Source organism: Haliotis rufescens, unplaced genomic scaffold (genome assembly GCF_023055435.1).
Source record: "Haliotis rufescens isolate VD_foot unplaced genomic scaffold, xgHalRufe1.0.p SCAF_12, whole genome shotgun sequence".
NCBI classification, from domain to species: Eukaryota; Metazoa; Mollusca; class Gastropoda; order Lepetellida; family Haliotidae; genus Haliotis; species Haliotis rufescens.
In genome coordinates this window covers 26,474,947-26,500,338 of record NW_025963802.1, presented here as the reverse complement: position 1 = coordinate 26,500,338, position 25,392 = coordinate 26,474,947, and the positions used below count along the sequence as shown (strand labels likewise).

At 47.7% G+C, this 25,392-nt stretch overlaps 1 protein-coding gene across 11 annotated transcripts in view; it reads left to right on the top strand.

The window, feature by feature from the left end:
- The window catches only part of LOC124115927 (myoferlin-like), a 216,219-nt gene that overhangs the window by 19,125 nt on the left and 171,702 nt on the right, over positions 1–25,392 (top strand). For all 11 annotated transcript variants that reach the window (XM_048393448.1, XM_048393447.1, XM_048393446.1 and 8 more), the window contains exon 3: positions 15,397–15,488. In XM_048393448.1, the coding sequence (XP_048249405.1) occupies positions 15,397–15,488 (92 nt within the window). The remainder of the gene's footprint in view (positions 1–15,396; positions 15,489–25,392) is intronic.

The window sequence follows — 25,392 nt, the reverse complement described above, 5'->3', positions numbered from 1 at the left end:
TGATTTCATACCCACTCCACCCCATCCCTATAGTGTCGAGGACTGACTGATGTAACCTCCACTCTGATGTCATACCCACTCCACCCATTCCCTTCAGTGTCCAGGACTGACTGATGTAAGCTCCACTCTGATGTCATACCCACCCCATCCCTTCAGTGTCCTGGACTGACTGATGTAAGCTCCACTCTCATGTTATACCCACCCCATCCCTTCAGTGTCCAGGAAGGGGCGGTCGGGTAGCCTAGTGGTTAAAGCGTTCGCTCGTCACGCCGAAGACCCGGGTTCGAATCCCGACATGGGTACAATGTGTGAAGCCCATTTCTGGTGTCCCCCGCCGTGATATTGCTGGAATATTGCTAAAAGCGGCGTAAAACCATACTCACTCACTCACTCAGTGTCCAGGACTGACTGATGTATGCTCCACTCTGATGTCATACCCACCCCATCCCTTCAGTGTCCAGGACTGACTGATGTAAGCTCTACTCTGATGTCATACCCACTCCACCCCATCCCTTCAGTGTCCAGGACTGACTGATGTAAGCTCCATGCTGATGTCATACCCACCCGATCCCTTCAGTGTCCAGGACTGACTGATGTAAGCTCCACTCTGATGTCATACCCACCCCATCCCTTCAGTGTCCAAGACTGACTGATGTAAGCTCCACATTGATGTCATACCCACCCCATCCTTTCAGTGTCCAGGGCTGACTGATGTAAGCTCCACTCTGATGTCATACCCACCCCATCCCTTCAGTGTCGAGGACTGACTGATGTAAGCTCCACTCTGATGTCATACCCACTCCACCCCATCCCTTCAGTGTCCAGGACTGACTGATGTATGCTCCACTCTGATGTCATACCCACCCCATCCCTTCAGTGTCATGGACTGACTGATGTAAGCTCCACTCTGATGTCATACCCACTCCACCCCATCCCTTCAGTGTCCAGGACTGACTGATGTAAGCTCCACTCTGATGTCATACACACTCCACCCCATCCCTTCAGTGTCGAGGACTGACTGATGTAAGCTCCACTCTGATGTCATACCCACTCCACCCCATCCCTTCAGTGTCCTCGACTGACTGATGTAAGCTCCACTCTGATGTCATACCCACTCCACCCCATCCCTTCAGTGTCGAGGACTGACTGATGTAAGCTCCACTCTGATGTCATACCCACCCCATCCCTTCAGTGTCCTGGACTGACTGATGTAAGCTCCACTCTGATGTCATACCCACCCCATCCCTTCAGTGTCCAGGACTGACTGATGTAAGCTCTACTCTGATGTCATACCCACTCCACCCCATCCCTTCAGTGTCCAGGACTGACTGATGTAAGCTCCACTCTGTTGTCATACACACTCCACCCCATCCCTTCAGTGTCCAGGACTGACTGATGTAAGCTCCACTCTGATGTCATACCCACTCCACCCCATCCCTTCAGTGTCCAGGACTGACTGATGTAAGCTCCACTCTGATGTCATACCCACTCCACCCCATCCCTTCAGTGTCCTCGACTGACTGATGTAAGCTCCATTCTGATGTCATACCCACTCCACCCCATCCCTATAGTGTCGAGGACTGACTGATGTAAGCTCCACTCTGATGTCATACCAACTCCACCCCATCCCTTCAGTGTCCTGGACTGACTGATGTAAGCTCCACTCTGATGTCATACCCACTCCACCCCATCCCTTCAGTGTCCAGGACTGACTGATGTAAGCTCCACTCTGATGTCATACCCACCCCATCCCTTCAGTGTCCAGGACTGACTGATGTAAGCTCCACTCTGATTTCATACCCACTCCACCCCATCCCTATAGTGTCGATGACTGACTGATGTAACCTCCACTCTGATGTCATACCCACTCCACCCATTCCCTTCAGTGTCCAGGACTGACTGATGTAAGCTCCACTCTGATGTCATACCCACCCCATCCCTTCAGTGTCCTGGACTGACTGATGTAAGCTCCACTCTGATGTCATACCCACCCCATCCCTTCAGTGTCCAGGACTGACTGATGTAAGCTCCACTCTGATGTCATACCCTCTCCACCCCATCCATTCAGTGTCCAGGACTGACTGATGTAAGCTCCACTCTGATGTCATACCCACCCGATCCATTCAGTGTCCAGGACTGATTGATGTAAGCTCCACTCTGATGTCATACCCTCTCCACCCCATCCCTTCAGTGTCCAGGACTGACTGATGTAAGCTCCACTCTGATGTCATACCCACCCCATCCCTTCAGTGTCCTGGACTGACTGATGTAAGCTCCACTCTGATGTCATACCCACTCCACCCCATCCCTTCAGTGTCCAGGACTGACTGATGTAAGCTCCACTCTGATGTCATACCCACCCCATCCCTTCAGTGTCCAGGACTGACTGATGTAAGCTCCACTCTGATTTCATACCCACTCCACCCCATCCCTATAGTGTCGATGACTGACTGATGTAACCTCCACTCTGATGTCATACCCACTCCACCCATTCCCTTCAGTGTCCAGGACTGACTGATGTAAGCTCCACTCTGATGTCATACCCACCCCATCCCTTCAGTGTCCTGGACTGACTGATGTAAGCTCCACTCTGATGTCATACCCTCTCCACCCCATCCCTTCAGTGTCCTGGACTGACTGATGTAAGCTCCACTCTGATGTCATACCCACCCCATCCCTTCAGTGTTCAGGACTGACTGATGTAAGCTCCACTCTGATGTCATACCCACCCCATCCCTTCAGTGTCCAAAACTGACTGATGTAAGCTCCACTCTGATTTCATACCCACTCCACCCCATCCCTATAGTGTCGAGGACTGACTGATGTAACCTCCACTCTGATGTCATACCCACTCCACCCATTCCCTTCAGTGTCCAGGACTGACTGATGTAAGCTCCACTCTGATGTCATACCCACCCCATCCCTTCAGTGTCCTGGACTGACTGATGTAAGCTCCACTCTCATGTTATACCCACCCCATCCCTTCAGTGTCCAGGAAGGGGCGGTCGGGTAGCCTAGTGGTTAAAGCGTTCGCTCGTCACGCCGAAGACCCGGGTTCGAATCCCGACATGGGTACAATGTGTGAAGCCCATTTCTGGTGTCCCCCGCCGTGATATTGCTGGAATATTGCTAAAAGCGGCGTAAAACCATACTCACTCACTCACTCAGTGTCCAGGACTGACTGATGTATGCTCCACTCTGATGTCATACCCACCCCATCCCTTCAGTGTCCAGGACTGACTGATGTAAGCTCTACTCTGATGTCATACCCACTCCACCCCATCCCTTCAGTGTCCAGGACTGACTGATGTAAGCTCCATGCTGATGTCATACCCACCCGATCCCTTCAGTGTCCAGGACTGACTGATGTAAGCTCCACTCTGATGTCATACCCACCCCATCCCTTCAGTGTCCAAGACTGACTGATGTAAGCTCCACATTGATGTCATACCCACCCCATCCTTTCAGTGTCCAGGGCTGACTGATGTAAGCTCCACTCTGATGTCATACCCACCCCATCCCTTCAGTGTCGAGGACTGACTGATGTAAGCTCCACTCTGATGTCATACCCACTCCACCCCATCCCTTCAGTGTCCAGGACTGACTGATGTATGCTCCACTCTGATGTCATACCCACCCCATCCCTTCAGTGTCATGGACTGACTGATGTAAGCTCCACTCTGATGTCATACCCACTCCACCCCATCCCTTCAGTGTCCAGGACTGACTGATGTAAGCTCCACTCTGATGTCATACACACTCCACCCCATCCCTTCAGTGTCGAGGACTGACTGATGTAAGCTCCACTCTGATGTCATACCCACTCCACCCCATCCCTTCAGTGTCCTCGACTGACTGATGTAAGCTCCACTCTGATGTCATACCCACTCCACCCCATCCCTTCAGTGTCGAGGACTGACTGATGTAAGCTCCACTCTGATGTCATACCCACCCCATCCCTTCAGTGTCCTGGACTGACTGATGTAAGCTCCACTCTGATGTCATACCCACCCCATCCCTTCAGTGTCCAGGACTGACTGATGTAAGCTCTACTCTGATGTCATACCCACTCCACCCCATCCCTTCAGTGTCCAGGACTGACTGATGTAAGCTCCACTCTGTTGTCATACACACTCCACCCCATCCCTTCAGTGTCCAGGACTGACTGATGTAAGCTCCACTCTGATGTCATACCCACTCCACCCCATCCCTTCAGTGTCCAGGACTGACTGATGTAAGCTCCACTCTGATGTCATACCCACTCCACCCCATCCCTTCAGTGTCCTCGACTGACTGATGTAAGCTCCATTCTGATGTCATACCCACTCCACCCCATCCCTATAGTGTCGAGGACTGACTGATGTAAGCTCCACTCTGATGTCATACCAACTCCACCCCATCCCTTCAGTGTCCTGGACTGACTGATGTAAGCTCCACTCTGATGTCATACCCACTCCACCCCATCCCTTCAGTGTCCAGGACTGACTGATGTAAGCTCCACTCTGATGTCATACCCACCCCATCCCTTCAGTGTCCAGGACTGACTGATGTAAGCTCCACTCTGATTTCATACCCACTCCACCCCATCCCTATAGTGTCGATGACTGACTGATGTAACCTCCACTCTGATGTCATACCCATTCCACCCATTCCCTTCAGTGTCCAGGACTGACTGATGTAAGCTCCACTCTGATGTCATACCCACCCCATCCCTTCAGTGTCCTGGACTGACTGATGTAAGCTCCACTCTGATGTCATACCCACCCCATCCCTTCAGTGTCCAGGACTGACTGATGTAAGCTCCACTCTGATGTCATACCCTCTCCACCCCATCCATTCAGTGTCCAGGACTGACTGATGTAAGCTCCACTCTGATGTCATACCCACCCGATCCATTCAGTGTCCAGGACTGATTGATGTAAGCTCCACTCTGATGTCATACCCTCTCCACCCCATCCCTTCAGTGTCCAGGACTGACTGATGTAAGCTCCACTCTGATGTCATACCCACCCCATCCCTTCAGTGTCCTGGACTGACTGATGTAAGCTCCACTCTGATGTCATACCCACCCCATCCCTTCAGTGTCCAGGACTGACTGATGTAAGCTCCACTCTGATGTCATACCCACCCCATCCCTATAGTGTCCAGGACTGACTGATGTAAGCTCCACTCTGATGTCATACCCACCCCATCCCTTCAGTGTCCAGGACTGACTGATGTAAGCTCCACTCTGATGTCATACCCACCCCATCCCTTCAGTGTCCTGGACTGACTGATGTAAGCTCCACTCTGATGTCATACCCACCCCATCCCTTCAGTGTCCAGGACTGACTGATGTAAGCTCCACTCTGATGTCATACCCTCTCCACCCCATCCCTTCAGTGTCCAGGACTGACTGATGTAAGCTCCACTCTGATGTCATACCCACTCCGCCCCATCCCTTCAGTGTCCTCGACTGACTGATGTAAGCTCCATTCTGATGTCATACCCACTCCACCCCATCCCTATAGTGTCGAGGACTGACTGATGTAAGCTCCACTCTGATGTCATACCAACTCCACCCCATCCCTTCAGTGTCCTGGACTGACTGATGTAAGCTCCACTCTGATGTCATACCCACTCCACCCCATCCCTTCAGTGTCCAGGACTGACTGATGTAAGCTCCACTCTGATGTCATACCCACCCCATCCCTTCAGTGTCCAGGACTGACTGATGTAAGCTCCACTCTGATGTCATACCCTCTCCACCCCATCCCTTCAGTGTCCTGGACTGACTGATGTAAGCTCCACTCTGATGTCATACCCTCTCCACCCCATCCCTTCAGTGTCCTGGACTGACTGATGTAAGCTCCACTCTGATGTCATACCATCTCCACCCCATCCATTCAGTGTCCAGGTCCGACTGATGTATGCTCCACTTTGATGTCATACCCTCTCCACCCCATCCCTTCAGTGTCCAGGACTGACTGATGTAAGCTCCACTCTGATGTCATACCCTATCCACCCCATCGATTCAGTGTCCTGGACTGACTGATGTAAGCTCCACTCTGATGTCATACCCTCTCCACCCCATCCATTTAGTGTCCAGGACTGACTGATGTAAGCTCCACTCTGATGTCATACCCTCTCCACCCCATCCATTCAGTGTCCAGGACTGATTGATGTAAGCTCCACTCTGATGTCATACCCTCTCCACCCCATCCATTCAGTGTCCAGGACTGACTGATGTAAGCTCCACTCTGACGTCATACCCTCTCCACCCCATCCCTTCAGTGTCCAGGACTGACTGATGTAAGCTCCACTCTGATGTCATACCCTCTCCAACCCATCCCTTCAGTGTCCAGGACTGACTGATGTAAGCTCCACTCTGATGTCATACCCTCTCCACCCCATCCCTTCAGTGTCCAGGACTGACTGATGTAAGCTCCACTCTGATGTCATACCCTCTCCAACCCATCCCTTCAGTGTCCAGGACTGACTGATGTAAGCTCCACTGTGATGTCATACCCTCTCCACCCCATCCATTCAGTGTCGAGGACTGACTGATGTAAGCTCCACTCTAATGTCATACCCACCCCATCCCTTCAGTGTCGAGGACTGACTGATGTAAGCTCCACTCTGATGTCATACCCACTCCACCCCATCCCTTCAGTGTCCTGGACTGACTGATGTAAGCTCCACTCTGATGTCATACCCACCCCATCCCTTCAGTGTCCAGGACTGACTGATGTAAGCTCCACATTGATGTCATACCCACCCCATCCTTTCAGTGTCCAGGGCTGACTGATGTAAGCTCCACTCTGATGTCATACCCACCCCATCCCTTCAGTGTCGAGGACTGACTGATGTAAGCTCCACTCTGATGTCATACCCACTCCACCCCATCCCTTCAGTGTCCAGGACTGACTGATGTATGCTCCACTCTGATGTCATACCCACCCCATCCCTTCAGTGTCGAGGACTGACTGATGTAAGCTCCACTCTGATGTCATACCCACTCCACCCCATCCCTTCAGTGTCCAGGACTGACTGATGTAAGCTCCACTCTGATGTCATACACACTCCACCCCATCCCTTCAGTGTCCAGGACTGACTGATGTAAGCTCCACTCTGTTGTCATACCCACTCCACCCCATCCCTTCAGTGTCCTCGACTGACTGATGTAAGCTCCACTCTGCTGTCATACCCACTCCACCCCATCCCTTCAGTGTCCTCGACTGACTGATGTAAGCTCCACTCTGATGTCATACCCACTCCACCCCATCCCTATAGTGTCGATGACTGACTGATGTAAGCTCCACTCTGATGTCATACCCACCCAATCCCTTCAGTGTCCAGGACTGACTGATGTAAGCTCCACATTGATGTCATACCCACCCCATCCCTTCAGTGTCCAGGACTGACTTATGTAAGCTCTACTCTGATGTCATACCCACTCCACCCCATCCCTTCAGTGTCCAGGACTGACTGATGTAAGCTCCACTCTGTTGTCATACACACTCCACCCCATCCCTTCAGTGTCCAGGACTGACTGATGTAAGCTCCACTCTGATGTCATACCCACTCCACCCCATCCCTTCAGTGTCCAGGACTGACTGATGTAAGCTCCACTCTGATGTCATACCCACTCCACCCCATCCCTTCAGTGTCCTCGACTGACTGATGTAAGCTCCACTCTGATGTCATACCCACCCCATCCCTTCAGTGTCGAGGACTGACTGATGTAAGCTCCACTCTGATGTCATACCCACTCCACCCCATCCCTTCAGTGTCCTGGACTGACTGATGTAAGCTCCACTCTGATGTCATACCCACCCCATCCCTTCAGTGTCCAAGACTGACTGATGTAAGCTCCACATTGATGTCATACCCACCCCATCCTTTCAGTGTCCAGGGCTGACTGATGTAAGCTCCACTCTGATTTCATACCCACCCCATCCCTTCAGTGTCGAGGACTGACTGATGTAAGCTCCACTCTGATGTCATACCCACTCCACCTTATCCCTTCAGTGTCCAGGACTGACTGATGTATGCTCCACTCTGATGTCATACCCACCCCATCCCTTCAGTGTCCAGGACTGACTGATGTAAGCTCCACTCTGATGTCATACCCTCTCCACCCCATCCCTTCAGTGTCCAGGACTGACTGATGTAAGCTCCACTCTGTTGTCATACCCACTCCACCCCATCCCTTCAGTGTCCTCGACTGACTGATGTAAGCTCCACTCTGCTGTCATACCCACTCCACCCCATCCCTTCAGTGTCCTCGACTGACTGATGTAAGCTCCACTCTGATGTCATACCCACTCCACCCCATCCCTATAGTGTCGATGACTGACTGATGTAAGCTCCACTCTGATGTCATACCCACCCCATCCCTTCAGTGTCCAGGACTGACTGATGTAAGCTCCACATTGATGTCATACCCACCCCATCCCTTCAGTGTCCAGGACTGACTGATGTAAGCTCTACTCTGATGTCATACCCACTCCACCCCATCCCTTCAGTGTCCAGGACTGACTGATGTAAGCTCCACTCTGTTGTCATACACACTCCACCCCATCCCTTCAGTGTCCAGGACTGACTGATGTAAGCTCCACTCTGATGTCATACCCACTCCACCCCATCCCTTCAGTGTCCAGGACTGACTGATGTAAGCTCCACTCTGATGTCATACCCACTCCACCCCATCCCTTCAGTGTCCTCGACTGACTGATGTAAGCTCCATTCTGATGTCATACCCACTCCACCCCATCCCTATAGTGTCGAGGACTGACTGATGTAAGCTCCACTCTGATGTCATACCAACTCCACCCCATCCCTTCAGTGTCCTGGACTGACTGATGTAAGCTCCACTCTGATGTCATACCCACTCCACCCCATCCCTTCAGTGTCCAGGACTGACTGATGTAAGCTCCACTCTGATGTCATACCCACCCCATCCCTTCAGTGTCCTCGACTGACTGATGTAAGCTCCACTCTGATTTCATACCCACTCCACCCCATCCCTATAGTGTCGATGACTGACTGATGTAACCTCCACTCTGATGTCATACCCACTCCACCCATTCCCTTCAGTGTCCAGGACTGACTGATGTAAGCTCCACTCTGATGTCATACCCACCCCATCCCTTCAGTGTCCTGGACTGACTGATGTAAGCTCCACTCTGATGTCATACCCACCCCATCCCTTCAGTGTCCTGGACTGACTGATGTAAGCTCCACTCTGATGTCATACCCACCCCATCCCTTCAGTGTCCAGGACTGACTGATGTAAGCTCCACTCTGATGTCATACCCTCTCCACCCCATCCATTCAGTGTCCAGGACTGACTGATGTAAGCTCCACTCTGATGTCATACCCACCCTATCCCTTCAGTGTCCTCGACTGACTGATGTAAGCTCCACTCTGATGTCATACCCACCCCATCCCTATAGTGTCCAGGACTGACTGATGTAAGCTCCACTCTGATGTCATACCCACCCCATCCCTTCAGTGTCCAGGACTGACTGATGTAAGCTCCACTCTGATGTCATACCCACCCCATCCCTTCACTGTCCTGGACTGACTGATGTAAGCTCCACTCTGATGTCATACCCACCCCATCCCTTCAGTGTCCAGGACTGACTGATGTAAGCTCCACTCTGATGTCATACCCTCTCCACCCCATCCATTCAGTGTCCAGGACTGACTGATGTAAGCTCCACTCTGATGTCATACCCACCCCATCCCTTCAGTGTCCAGGACTGACTGATGTAAGCTCCACTCTGATGTCATACCCTCTCCACCCCATCCCTTCAGTGTCCTGGACTGACTGATGTAAGCTCCACTCTGATGTCATACCCTCTCCACCCCATCCCTTCAGTGTCCTGGACTGACTGATGTAAGCTCCACTCTGATGTCATACCCTATCCACCCCATCGATTCAGTGTCCTGGACTGACTGATGTAAGCTCCACTCTGATGTCATACCCTCTCCACCCCATCCATTCAGTGTCCAGGACTGACTGATGTAAGCTCCACTCTGATGTCATACCCTCTCCACCCGATCCATTCAGTGTCCAGGACTGATTGATGTAAGCTCCACTCTGATGTCATACCCTCTCCACCCCATCCATTCAGTGTCCAGGACTGACTGATGTAAGCTCCACTCTGACGTCATACCCTCTCCACCCCATCCCTTCAGTGTCCAGGACTGACTGATGTAAGCTCCACTCTGATGTCATACCCTCTCCAACCCATCCCTTCAGTGTCCAGGACTGACTGATGTAAGCTCCACTCTGATGTCATACCCTCTCCACCCCATCCCTTCAGTGTCCAGGACTGACTGATGTAAGCTCCACTCTGATGTCATACCCTCTCCAACCCATCCCTTCAGTGTCCAGGACTGACTGATGTAAGCTCCACTCTGATGTCATACCCTCTCCACCCCATCCCTTCAGTGTCCAGGACTGACTGATGTAAGCTCCACTCTGATGTAATACCCTCTCCACCCCATCCCTATAGTGTCCAGGACTGACTGATGTAAGCTCCACTCTGATGTCATACCCTCTCCACCCCATCCATTCAGTGTCCAGGACTGACTGATGTAAGCTCCACTCTGATGTCATACCCTCTCCACCCCATCCATTCAGTGTCCAGGACTGATTGATGTAAGCTCCACTCTGATGTCATACCCTCTCCACCCCATCCCTATAGTGTCCAGGACTGACTGATGTAAGCTCCACTCTGATGTCATACCCTCTCCACCCCATCGATTCAGTGTCCAGGACTGACTGATGTATGCTCCACTCTGATGTCATACCCTCTCCACCCCATCCCTTCAGTGTCCAGGACTGACTGATGTAAGCTCCACTCTGATGTCATACCCTCTCCACCCCATCCCTTCAGTGTCCAGGACTGACTGATGTAAGCTCCACTCTGATGTCATACCCTCTCCACCCCATCCCTTCAGTGTCCAGGACTGACTGATGTAAGCTCCACTCTGATGTCATACCCTCTCCACCCCATCCCTTCAGTGTCCAGGACTGACTGATGTAAGCTCCACTCTGATGTCATACCCTCTCCACCCCATCCCTTCAGTGTCCAGGACTGACTGATGTAAGCTCCACTCTGATGTCATACCCTCTCCACCCCATCCATTCAGTGTCCAGGACTGACTGATGTATGCCCCACTATGGATTCGTTGACATGGTATTTCCTGTGTGGGGTGGGGTGGCGTGCAAACACAAATCAGTTGGTTCATATCACCAAAGCTATTTCTGAATTAGCAACACATGAGAGGCTTTAGTTGTTATATACTGTTGATTATGATGGTTTGCTGTCATGGTTATCTGTGTGAAGTAGTTGCTGGGTGGGTGTACCTGGTACAGAAGTCTGTACAGGTGTTGTGTTGTCATCATTATCTCTGAACATCAGTGTGGGGGCTGATATGACAGATACAACACAACATCCTGTTGAATGATAACCCTGTACTGTAGATGGGAATGTCTTGTTGTCTGGCTGTGCTATGGGTATAATTAACATTACATTGGATATGTGTTTAAGGCCAAGAAACCCTGTGTTGTTGTCTTTGACAACTGATGTCCATGCATGTTTAGCTCATGGGTAACAGAATTATTTGAGGTATTGTAGGGATTTCAGTTCAGCAGGCGATCTCTTTTCTTGGAAAATACAGATTGAATATCTGGTGCATATATAGAGAGCTGACCTGCCTGTCAGAGACAAGAGTAGTCGTGTATATATAGAGAGCTGACCTGCCTGTCTGTGGGAGACAGTTGGGAGACAAGGGTAGTCGTGTATGTATATAGAGAGCTGACCTGCCTGTCTGTAGGAGACAGTTGGGAGACAAGGGTAGTCGTGTATATATAGAGAGCTGACCTGCCTGTCTGTGGGAGACAGTTGGGAGACAAGGGTAGTCGTGTATGTATATAGAGAGCTGACCTGCCTGTCTGTGGGAGACAGTTGGGAGACAAGGGTAGTCGTGTATGTATAGAGAGCTGACCTGCCTCTCTGTGGGAGACAAGGGTAGTCGTGTATATATAGAGAGCTGACCTGCCTGTCTGTGGGAGAGAGTTGGGAGACAAGGGTAGTCGTGTATGTATATAGAGAGCTGACCTGCCTCTCTGTGGGAGACAGTTGGGAGACAAGGGTAGTCGTGTATGTATAGAGAGCTGACCTGCCTCTCTGCGGGAGACAAGGGTAGTCGTGTATATATAGAGAGCTGACCTGCCTGTCTGTGGGAGACAGTTGGGAGACAAGGGTAGTCGTGTATGTATATAGAGAGCTGACCTGCCTGTCTGTGGGAGACAAGGGTAGTCGTGTATGTATATAGAGAGCTGACCTGCCTGTCTGTGGGAGAGAGTTGGGAGACAAGGGTAGTCGTGTATGTATATAGAGAGCTGACCTGCCTGTCTGTGGGAGACAGTTGGGAGACAAGGGTAGTCGTGTATGTATATAGAGAGCTGACCTGCCTGTCTGTAGGAGACAGTTGGGAGACAAGGGTAGTCGTGTATATATATAGAGAGCTGACCTGCCTGTCTGTGGGAGACAGTTGGGAGACAAGGGTAGTCGTGTATATATATAGAGAGCTGACCTGCCTGTCTGTGGGAGACAGTTGGGAGACAAGGGTAGTCGTGTATGTTAATAGAGAGCTGACCTGCCTCTCTGTTGGAGACAAGGGTAGTCGTGTATGTATATAGAGAGCTGACCTGCCTGTCTGTGGGAGACAGTTGGGAGACAAGGGTAGTCGTGTATGTATATAGAGAGCTGACCTGCCTGTCTGTGGGAGACAAGGGTAGTCGTGTATGTATATAGAGAGCTGACCTGCCTCTCTGTTGGAGACAAGGGTAGTTATGTATGTATAGAGAGCTGACCTGCCTATCTGTGGGAGAGAGTTGGGAGACAAGGGTAGTCGTGTATGTATATAGAGAGCTGATCTGCCTGTCTGTGGGAGACAGTTGGGAGACAAGGGTAGTCGTGTATGTATAGATAGCTGACCTGCCTGTCTGTGGGAGACAGTTGGGAGACAAGGGTAGTTGTGTATGTATATAGAGAGAGCTGACCTGCCTGTCTGTGGGAGACAAGGGTAGTCGTGTATGTATATAGAGAGCTGACCTGCCTCTCTGTTGGAGACAAGGGTAGTTATGCATGTAAAGAGAGCTGACCTGCCTGTCTGTGGGAGAGAGTTGGGAGACAAGGGTAGTCGTGTATGTATATAGAGAGCTGACCTGCCTGTCTGTAGGAGACAGTTGGGAGACAAGGGTAGTCGTGTATGTATATAGAGAGCTGACCTGCCTGTCTGTGGGAGAGAGTTGGGAGACAAGGGTAGTCGTGTATGTATATAGAGAGCTGACCTGCCTGTCTGTGGGAGAGAGTTGGAAGACGAGGGTAGTCGTGTATGTATATAGAGAGCTGACCTGCCTGTCTGTGGGAGACAGTTGGGAGACAAGGGTAGTCGTGTATGTATAGATAGCTGACCTGCCTGTCTGTGGGAGACAGTTGGGAGACAAGGGTAGTTGTGTATGTATGTAGAGAGCTGACCTGCCTGTCTGTGGGAGACAGTTGGGAGACAAGGGTAGTCGTGTATGTATATAGAGAGCTGACCTGCCTGTCTGTGGGAGACAGTTGTGAGACAAGGGTAGTCGTGTATGTATATAGAGAGCTGACCTGCCTGTCTGTGGGAGACAAGGGTAGTCGTGTATGTATATAGAGAGCTGACCTGCCTGTCTGTGGGAGACAGTTGGGAGACAAGGGTAGTCGTGTATGTATATAGAGAGCTGACCTGCCTGTCTGTGGGAGAGAGTTGGGAGACAAGGGTAGTCGTGTATGTATATAGAGAGCTGACCTGCCTCTCTGTGGGAGACAAGGGTAGTCGTGTATGTATATAGAGAGCTGACCTGCCTGTAACTGGGAGACAGTTGGGAGACAAGGGTAGTCATGTATGTATATAGAGAGCTGACCTGCCTCTCTGTAGGAGACAAGGGTAGTCGTGTATGTATATAGAGAGCTGACCTGCCTCTCTGTAGGAGACAAGGGTAGTTATGTATGTATAGAGAGCTGACCTGCCTGTCTGTAGGAGAGAGTTGGGAGACAAGGGTAGTCGTGTATGAATATAGAGAGCTGACCTGCCTGTAACTGGGAGACAGTTGGGAGACAAGGGTAGTCGTGTATGTATATAGAGAGCTGACCTGCCTGTCTGTGGGAGACAGTTGTGAGACAAGGGTAGTCGTGTATGTATATAGAGAGCTGACCTGCCTGTCTGTGGGAGAGAGTTGGGAGACAAGGGTAGTCGTGTATGTATATAGAGAGCTGACCTGCCTGTCTGTGGGAGAGAGTTGGGAGACAAGGGTAGTCGTGTATGTATATAGAGAGCTGACCTGCCTGTCTGTGGGAGACAAGGGTAGTCGTGTATGTATATAGAGAGCAGATCTGCCTGTCTGTGGGAGACAGTTGGGAGACAAGGGTAGTCATGTATGTATAGAGAGCTGACCTGCTTGTCTGTGGGAGACAAGGGTAGTCGTGTATGTATAGAGAGCTGACCTGCCTGTCTGTGGGAGAGAGTTGGGAGACAAGGGTAGTCGTGTATGTATATAGAGAGCTGACCTGCCTGTCTGTGGGAGACAAGGGTAGTCGTGTATGTATATAGAGAGCTGACCTGCCTGTCTGTGGGAGACAGTTGTGAGACAAGGGTAGTCGTGTATGTATAGATAGCTGACCTGCCTGTCTGTGGGAGACAGTTGGGAGACAAGGGTAGTCGTGTATATATATAGAGAGCTGACCTGCCTGTCTGTGGGAGACAAGGGTAGTTGTGTATGTTTATAGAGAGCTGACCTGCCTGTCTGTGGGAGACAGTTGGGAGACAAGGGTAGTCGTGTATGTATATAGAGAGCTGACCTGCCTCTCTGTTGGAGACAAGGGTAGTTGTGTATGTATATAGAGAGCTGATCTGCCTGTCTAAGGGAGACAAGGGTAGTTGTGTATGTATATAGAGAGCTGATCTGCATGTTTGTATATATAAACAACTATCCTGTCAGGGCACTTCACATGAGTTGAGGATTGGGTTTTTATTTATTGGCTTTATGAGGTTCTGTTTAGCAAAGGTACAGGTCACTATTCAGGATTGTTTTGTCATGGTTTTGTCATTGTACATTTCTGAGGAATGTTACCTCTGGAAACATGAGACACGATTTTTGCATGAATATGTGGACTCAAATCTTAGATCAGTGTCAGTCATGATCTGAAAAAAAGCTCGTTACAAAACTTGTCTAAGTTAATTATAGAAGCAATTTTGATAGCTTGATGCAATTGTCATGTAAACATGCATGTTTTTAGTGTAAGTTCCAGTACACATGTCATACATTAATACATTAACAAGATGAACTGTGATCCATTTCAGACATTTGACTTTGACCTCCAAAGTGTGGGATTGACTGGAGGTGAGGAAATTATCGTTACCATCAAGGATTGGGAGAGAGTTGGAAGAAACCGGTAAGATATTAGTAACAGATGCAGGGTGACATATGTGATATACATATATATGTTATACAGGTTTGATATGCCTGTCTGTGTGATAAAGATGGAAGAAAAGGATGTTGGTGTTTGTATAAAGAGCTGGCATGCCTGATGGACAAAAGGGTGGTGGTGTATACTTAAGAAATAAATGAAGAGAGGGAGTTGTTTATCGTACAATAAAACACTGCAGGGAGAATAAACCATGAGGGACACAGATCGTGAATTCAGATACCAATATTTCAGCAAGTGCAAAGGTCACCGGATCTGATGTCAAGGACAGGGTTTTCTGCTGATAAACTTTCGTAACAAAACTTCTGAAATATTTCTCGTGTCACAAACAGAATAAAGACAAATCACTGCATGGTATCAGTAATCACCAGCAATAGGAAATAACAATGTGACTCTGCCGATATAATTGGCATATTAATTAATCCACTTGACCTTGCATGCTCCTATTACCTGGAAATGGTAGACGATGAATCAACATGCCATATGCAACTTTCTCGGTATCTTTTATTTGAACCTATGTTGATGTTATGGTGAATATAAATGTAACTGATGTACACGCTGATTAGTTTGTCTATAGATACATCTATATATAGATACATCTATAGATATCGTCAATTTGAAATGATCACCCTCCACAACAGGTGCGCAGAAATGGGCATGACAAAACATGTTTCAAAATAACATTCATGGGTTGGTGTATATGGAGGATATACACAAGTGCGCCCCTCATTGTTTTTTCTCCCTGCAGTGTTTTATTGTACGATGCACAGGTAGGAAGTTCAAGCATATTCTCAAAATCCTCACGTGGATTTGTTGTACCCTTTCTCCAAGTACGAAAGGTTTAGTGGTGCATATATAGAGAGCTGACCTGCCTGTCAGTGGGTGACAGTTGGGAGAAAGGTTTAGTGGTGCATATATAGAGAGCTGACCTACCTGTCAGTGGGGGACAGTTGGGAGAAAGGTTTAGTGGTGCATATATAGAGAGCTGACCTGCCTGTCTGTGGGAGACAGTTGGGAGAAAAGTTTAGTGGTGCATATATAGAGAGCTGACCTGCCTGTCTGTGGGAGACAGTTGGGAGAAAAGTTTAGTGGTGCATATATAGAGAGCTGACCTGCCTGTCAGTGGGGGACAGTTGGGAGAAAGGTTTAGTGATGCAAATATATAGAGAGCTGACCTGCCTGTCTGTGGGAGACAGTTGGGAGAAAAGTTTAGTGGTGCATATATAGAGAGCTGACCTGCCTGTCTGTGGGAGACAGTTGGGAGAAAAGTTTAGTGGTGCATATATAGAGAGCTGACCTGCCTGTCTGTGGGGGACAGTTGGGAGAAAGGTTTAGTGGTGCATATACAGTGATCCCTCACTACAACGCCACCTTCGGGGTCCAAATAAGTGATGAGCGTTGTAGATGATCAGCGGTTTAACGAAGGTCGGGTTGCAGGTGGTAGATGACCACAAAACAGTTTACATGCTCTGCCTACCTAACACGATCTACGTAGCACGTTTCAGAAGTTATTTATGATTCATTGTGTAAAAAAAGAATTGATCGAGTAATTAATATGCGCTTTTAAAAAAGAAAAGAAACACATCATATCCCTTCAGGTGAATAAGCAGGTAGATCTATAACAAACTTGTCAATAAAAGTATGAAATTTGATATAAAACATCACTAGACATGATGATTTACCATTTAAAATGTATTTCCTGCTCTCAAGGCATTGATTTATACGCAGAGATTAAGATTACCACGTGTATTTTCTCGTAGATTAAGCCAGAAATAGCAATCAGTTGTGCACATGTTTCCTCCCAATCTACCGGTGATTCAGTTAAAACGTACCCAGTGATACAACTTTTAAGAAATCTGATGCAATGGTGGGAAGAAATTGTATCTGAAATTATTATTTTATCAGGAATAATATATTCCAATATTGTGTTATTTTAGTTGCAGCTTCCACCATATATACTTAAAATTATAAGAAACACAAGCGTAGCACTTTGGTACAGATTGTATGCAGGATTGTTTTTGACGTATGGAACGATTTTGACCAGTCACCGTAGGGACTTCCCACGCTACATGTATCTCGATTGCGAAAACATTATGTTGACATTTAACAGTCAAACTGCCTCAAATATGACTTTTAGCGAGTCATGGTACTGCATTTATGATATGTGTATCCATTCTCTTGCAACTAAAGTTTGTTTCAAGGCGTCAATAGCGGTAATCTGACCGTGGTTGGTGTAAATAACGGTGAGTTGTGCGATCTACCGATCACCTCGCATACGATTTCGCTGAAATTACTGTAAACATTATTATTATTTTTGAATGAGGTTTTGAATATAATTAAAATAATAAATTGCAAACATTAGTCCAGATTAACAATGAACATTTTTTTTATTACTAGATATGATAATGATAGGATCAAATTGTGTACTTCAGTTCTGATTTGTTGACTGGTATTGCCGGTGTTACATGATCGCGGTGATCAGCTGATAATGTTTTCTGAGATGGGGGAAAACATCACATCATTGGAAAACTTGAGTTTATTGAAAATGTTGGTAAATTTTGGGAACCATGCTTTACCTTGCGCTATGAACGAATTAGCGCTATATTGAAGGGCACAATAACATGGGAACACTGTATACCATGGTATACAGAGCTGACCTGCCTGTCTGTGGGAGACAGTTGGGAGAAAAGTTTAATGGTGCATATAAAGAAAGCTGACCTGCCTGTCTGTGGGAGACAGTTTTGAGAAAAGGGTAGTGGTGTATATCGAGAGAGAGAGCTGACCTGACCTGCCTGTCTGTGGGAGACAGTTGTGAGAAAAGGGTAGTCGTGTATATATATAGAGAGCTGACCTGACCTGCCTGTCTTTGGGAGACAGTTGTGAGAAAAGGGTAGTTGTGTATATATATAGAGAGAGCTGACCTGCCTGTCTGTGGGAGACAGTTGTGAGAAAAGGGTAGTGGTGTATATATATAGAGAGAGAGCTGACCTGACCTGCCTGTCTGTGGGAGACAGTTGTGAGAAAAGGGTAGTTGTGTATATATATATATAGAGAGAGCTGACCTGACCTGACCTGCATGTCTGTTGGAGACATTTGTGAGAAAAGGGTAGTGGTGTATATATATAGAGAGAGAGCTGACCTGACCTGCCTGTCTGTGGGAGACAGTTGTGAGAAAAGGGTAGTTGTGTATATATATAGAGCTGACCTGACGTGCCTGTCTGTGGGAGACAGACAGTTGTGAGAAAAGGGTAGTGGTGTATATATATATATAGAGCTGACCTGACCTGCCTGTCTGTGGGAGACAGTTGTGAGAAAAGGGTAGTTGTGTATATATATAGAGAGAGCTGACCTGACCTGCCTGTCTGTGGGAGACAGTTGTGAGAAAAGGGTAGTTGTGTATATAGATATAGAGAGAGAGCCTGTCTGTTGGAGACATTTGTGAGAAAAGGGTAGTTGTGTATATATATAGAGAGAGCTGACCTTACCTGCCTGTCTGTGGGAGAAAGTTGTGAGAAAAGGGTAGTTGTGTATATATATATATAGAGAGAGAGAGCTGACATGACCTGCCTGTCTGTGGGAGAAAGTTGTGAGAAAAGGGTAGTTGTGTATATATATAGAGCTGACCTGACCTGCCTCTCTTTGGGAGACAGTTGTGAGAAAAGGGTAGTTGTGTATATATATAGAGAGAGCTGACCTGCCTGTCTGTGGGAGACAGTTGTGAGAAAAGGGTAGTGGTGTATATATATAGAGAGAGAGCTGACCTGACCTGCCTGTCTGTGGGAGACAGTTGTGAGAAAAGGGTAGTTGTGTATATATATATATAGAGAGAGCTGACCTGACCTGACCTGCATGTCTGTTGGAGACATTTGTGAGAAAAGGGTAGTGGTGTATATATATAGAGAGAGAGCTGACCTGACCTGCCTGTCTGTGGGAGACAGTTGTGAGAAAAGGGTAGTTGTGTATATATATAGAGCTGACCTGACGTGCCTGTCTGTGGGAGACAGACAGTTGTGAGAAAAGGGTAGTGGTGTATATATATATATAGAGCTGACCTGACCTGCCTGTCTGTGGGAGACAGTTGTGAGAAAAGGGTAGTTGTGTATATATATAGAGAGAGCTGACCTGACCTGCCTGTCTGTGGGAGACAGTTGTGAGAAAAGGGTAGTTGTGTATATAGATATAGAGAGAGAGCCTGTCTGTTGGAGACATTTGTGAGAAAAGGGTAGTTGTGTATATATATAGAGAGAGCTGACCTGACCTGCCTGTCTGTGGGAGACAGTTGTGAGAAAAGGGTAGTTGTGTATATATATATATAGAGAGAGAGCTGACCTGACCTGCATGTCTGTTGGAGACATTTGTGAGAAAAGGGTAGTGGTGTATATATATATAGAGAGAGCTGACCTGACCTGCCTGTCTGTGGGAGACAGTTGTGAGAAAAGGGTAGTTGTGTATATATGTATAGAGAGCTGACCTTACCTGCCTGTCTGTGGGAGACAGACAGTTGTGAGAAAAGGGTACTGGTGTATATATATATAGAGCTGACCTGACCTGCCTGTCTGTGGGAGACAGTTGTGAGAAAAGGGTAGTGGTGTATATATAGAGCTGACCTGACGTGCCTGTCTGGGGGAGACAGTTGTGAGAAAAGGGTAGTGGTGTATATATAGAGCTGACCTGACGTGCCTGTCTGTTGGAGACAGTTGTGAGAAAAGGGTAGTGGTGTATATATAGAGCTGACCTGACCTGCCTGTCTGGGGGAGACAGTTGTGAGAAAAGGGTAGTGGTGTATATATAGAGCTGACCTGACGTGCCTGTCTGGGGGAGACAGTTGTGAGAAAAGGGTAGTGGTGTATATATAGAGCTGACCTGACGTGCCTGTCTGTTGGAGACAGTTGTGAGAAAAGGGTAGTGGTGTATATATAGAGCTGACCTGACGTGCCTGTCTGGGGGAGACAGTTGTGAGAAAAGGGTAGTGGTGTATATATAGAGCTGACCTGACGTGCCTGTCTGTGGGAGACAGTTGTGAGAAAAGGGTAGTGGTGTATATATAGAGCTGACCTGACGTGCATGTCTGGGGGAGACAGTTGTGAGAAAAGGGTAGTGGTGTATATATAGAGCTGACCTGGCCTGCCTGTCTGTGGGAGACAGTTGTGAGAAAAGGGTAGTGGTGTATATATAGAGCTGACCTGACGTGCCTGTCTGTGGGAGACAGTTGTGAGAAAAGGGTAGTGGTGTATATATAGAGCTGACCTGACGTGCATGTCTGGGGGAGACAGTTGTGAGAAAAGGGTAGTGGTGTACATATATAGAGAGAGAGCTGACCTGACCTGCCTGTCTGTGGGAGACAGTTGTGAGAAAAGGGTAGTGGTGTATATATAGAGAGAGAGCTGACCTGACCTGCCTGTCTGTGGGAGACAGTTGTGAGAAAAGGGTAGTGGTGTATATATATAGAGAGAGAGCTGACCTGACCTGCCTGTCTGTGGGAGACAGTTGTGAGAAAAGGGTAGTTGTGTATATATATAGAGAGAGAGAGCTGACCTGACGTGCCTGTCTGTTGGAGACAGTTGTGAGAAAAGGGTAGTGGTGTATATATAGAGAGAGAGCTGACCTGCCTGTCTGTGGGAGACAGTTGTGAGAAAAGGGTAGTGGTGTATATATATAGAGAGAGCTGACCTGACCTGCCTGTCTGTTGGAGACAGTTGTGAGAAAAGGGTAGTGGTGTATATATAGAGAGAGAGCTGACCTGCCTGTCTGGGGGAGACAGTTGTGAGAAAAGGGTAGTTGTGTATATATAGAGAGAGAGCTGACCTGCCTGTCTGGGGGAGACAGTTGTGAGAAAAGGGTAGTGGTGTATATATAGAGAGAGAGCTGACCTGACCTGCCAGTCTGTTGGAGACAGTTGTGAGAAAAGGGTAGTGGTGTATATATAGAGAGAGCTGACCTGCATGTCTGTCTGTGGGAGACAGTTGTGAGAAAAGGGTAGTGGTGTATATATAGAGAGAGAGCTGACCTGACCTGCCTGTCTGTGGGACCCCCCAAAAAGAATGTCCAACCAACAATGCATACCTGGTATGTTTGTAGGAAACACATGATGTATGTTCTCCATATCTCATTTGGGATCTGACTTCTGACATAAAACAAACATGTACCTTATTTCATTTGTTGCCACAGTATGTATGTTTGAGTAAATTAATGAGATCAGTGCTGTGAACTCACTTGTTAATGCACATGATATCAATCATTGGATTGTCTGACCCAGACTTGAATATTTACAGATCTAAGTCATATAGCTGGAATATTTCTGAGTGCGGTGTTAAACAACAATAAAACAAAATGTTTCTTTCCACCCAAGATTGTGTGTATTACAAGTTTTTGTAAATATCTTCCAAAACATGCTTGAACATTTTATAAGTTATGACAAATATGATTCATTCCAAGCTTGTATATTATTATCTTACACTATTTCAGTATATCAATTAAGTGACATTTCTTAAAGTTGTGGATGTAAGTCTCCAACAGTGTCAGATCATGTGTCAACAATGCTCAGTGACTTATTCACCTGTAAACCCTAGCCATGTTATAAGAATCTATTGTCCCATAAAGGTCTTCAGCAGCCCATAAAAGGTGGCTATGTTTGACGAAGGAGGCGACTAACGGGATTAGGTGGTCAGGCTTGCTGACTTGTTTGATGTATGTCGTCGTATTCCAATTGCGTGGATCAATGCTCGTGATGTCAATCACTTGATTATAGACTTGATCATTTATAGATTGCCGTCAATAGCTGGAATAAAGCTCAGTGTGGCATTAAACAACAAACAAACAAACAAGAATCTATTCCTCTTGTAAAAGTACCACAATATATGCTACAGGATGAAAGATGTAATGAATACGTGCATCAAAGTAACTAGATTGTGATTAAAGTATTATCCTTGCTCAGCCTGCAGTATCTCAATGAATTTGTACATGTTTGGATGCCACCCCTCAATGATTTGCGTCGACCCAGTGCTCAGTGATATGTGTCCTTTGTGACAAAGTCATCTTTGGTGTCAATGGTGGTTGGGCATCCTCTTTGGGAACATTTCCAATGAATGGCGGTTGACATCTGGTCTTAATCATCAACTTGTATCCGGCAAAAACCAAGTGCCCGACCCTCTTGGAATTGGGAATGAACTGTGAGCGGAATACTGTTTCTTGTCTGTTAGTGTTCCCTCTAGGATTCATAAAGGGCAGGGTATCTTCATAGAAAAGGGGCACTTCATAAACTAAAATGGGCATAATTCTTATGAAACTGCTACCTCTATTATATATCTGCCATAAATCCTGTATTTTGGCTTTAATCACACTTACTAAAATTTTCAGATTTTCAAAAGACATCCTCTTCACTGTCGATTACACACAATTAGTTGCCACCAAGTAGTTCGTAACAACCCATGCTGTGACATCACAATGGCAGCAATATCACTTTTTTCCTGTGTGTGCTAGAGTTAACACCTGCTATAATAGTAGTAACAATCTAGCACTTGGTATTAGGTCACATTAATCATAGATTATTCTCATAAGATTGCTACAATAACAGACATATAAATAAATATATATTTAAAGTAATAGTGCTGCTGGAAGAGACTACACGCACGTGAGTATAGCTGGTTTTGGGATTGTGAGGTCGCCATGCAGTCTCCCACCCCACCTGGGTGTAAAAAGTGGGGTCGATTTATGATCATGGGAAATCCTCACATCCTCACATCCACACATCCACACATCCAAAGAGATATTCTCCAAAATGTCAGAGGCAGCGACTAACACCAAGAGGAGAGAGGTGGCAAAAAAAAAGGTTGACAAGATCATCACTGAAAAATCAACCCCATCATCTCCTGCTCTCACACTGAATCTCATCCAACAACTTCTGAGAGAACAGCAGGAGATGATGAAAGACATGCTTGACTCTAAGCTGTCGGATATGGACGCTAAGATCGCGATGGTAGCTCTGGCTAAGACTACCAGATCTTCTTCCACGGCCATGGGCCATGCTACACAAGATCTACAAGATGAGCCGCACGGCCAGGCCATGGGCCACGGCGTGGATCCCGGTTACCAACCCATGGACCAGTCACCAAGCCAGCCAGCACTAGACCAGAGAACAATACTGTACGGGAGCCGCACGGCATCCAGGCTGTCCACTGCAACCAAGCCAACCAGCCATTCCAACTAGATGCTGTATGGCCCCACGGGCCTGCCTCCCACAGCACTCCAGCTAACTGATAAGCCATGACGACAGCCACGTTGAATGAACATTACATTATCAGCATCACGTTTCAAGGATTTAGCACCGGTTGCCAGATACTACAAGGATATTGAGGCATATATAAATAGGTTCGTCGCCGGAATCAGACACATCATACCGCCTCTACAACCATCCTTGCGCCGTAAACTTCCATGACTATTAGGATCGATCAAGATGGACTAATCCACAGCCTCCATGACTCTATCGTCAAGATGCAGGAAGATTTACTAGCATCCCAAGTCTGGACATCCTCACAGTTACTGAGGCTACAGTAACAACAGCTCATATCCCAGATTAGGTCAAGGGCCGTATCTAGCCAGACCAAGAAGTTTGTGACGTCACAACCCATATCAGTGACCATAACTTTCAATGGGAAACTCAGAAATGTGATAGATGAAGTGAAACAAGATACAGCTGACGTTTCCAGACTTCCACCACAGACCTTGCGGTGAGAGCTCATGAGTCATCACATACTCACAAGCGACCCTGGGACCATAAGTCAAGTGCGCCCAAACAGCCTCCTAAGAAGATGTTTGTCCCCTCCGGGCAGGATTCGTTCCAACCGAGGCGGAGGTACGACAAGCTACAATCTTCGCAGGACTCTTTTCGCCAGCCAGACTACAAGAAATAGGGATATAATCGCCCTGGAAGATCAAGCGGCAAAGGGGAAAGAAAATTCTGACTTCCTTACCCCCCTCTGACATTATAGACCTTTTTGTCCTGGTTACGTCTATGGATTGGTATTTATGCCTACCGTTTTTCAACATAACACCGACCCCAGGCCCAGTGGGAGGGCGCCTTCTGTCATACGTAGAAAATTGGTAGCAAGTTGTGCCTGACCACTGGATTCTAGGCGTTGTGGCTCATGGTTAGAAGCTACACTTCAGGAAACATCCGAGCCTGAACATTCATGCCATGGGTCGAAGATTTTACCTGACCAGTGCCAAGTTAGCAGCTGCAGCATTGGCCATCAGGAAACTACGGAAGAAGCGAGCCATTTCGGAGTCAACTAAAGGAGTCCAACAACACCAAAGGTTTTAATTCCCCAGTCTCTTTAGTCCCGAAGAAGAACACAACCAAGGTGAGGGTGATAATAGATATAAAGACCCTCAACAAGAGATATCTAGTGAAGCCTCCAAAATCCATGATACAGAACTTGCGGTTGACGTTGAGTGAGTGAGTGAGTGAGTGAGTATGGTTTTACGCCGCTTTTAGCAATATTCCAGCAATATCACGGCGGGGGACACCAGAAATGGGCTTCACACATTGTACCCATGTCGGGAATCGAACCCGGGTCTTCAGCGTGACGAGCGAACGATTTAACCACTAGGCTACCCGACCGCCCCCGCGGTTGACGTTGAAGAAGGTAGACTGGCTTATCAGCCTAGATCTTACAGATGCATATCTTCATGTCCCGATACACCCATCATCTCGGAAATATCTACGCTTCGCAATCAATGGCTGACACTACGACACACATTTTATACATCAGAGAAAGATTCCAGCTTGACAGGGAGTATCTATGTCCACCAGAGGATCGATTCGACAAGACTATAAATGATGATCCAATCAATCTCAAGTCAACCCATCAAG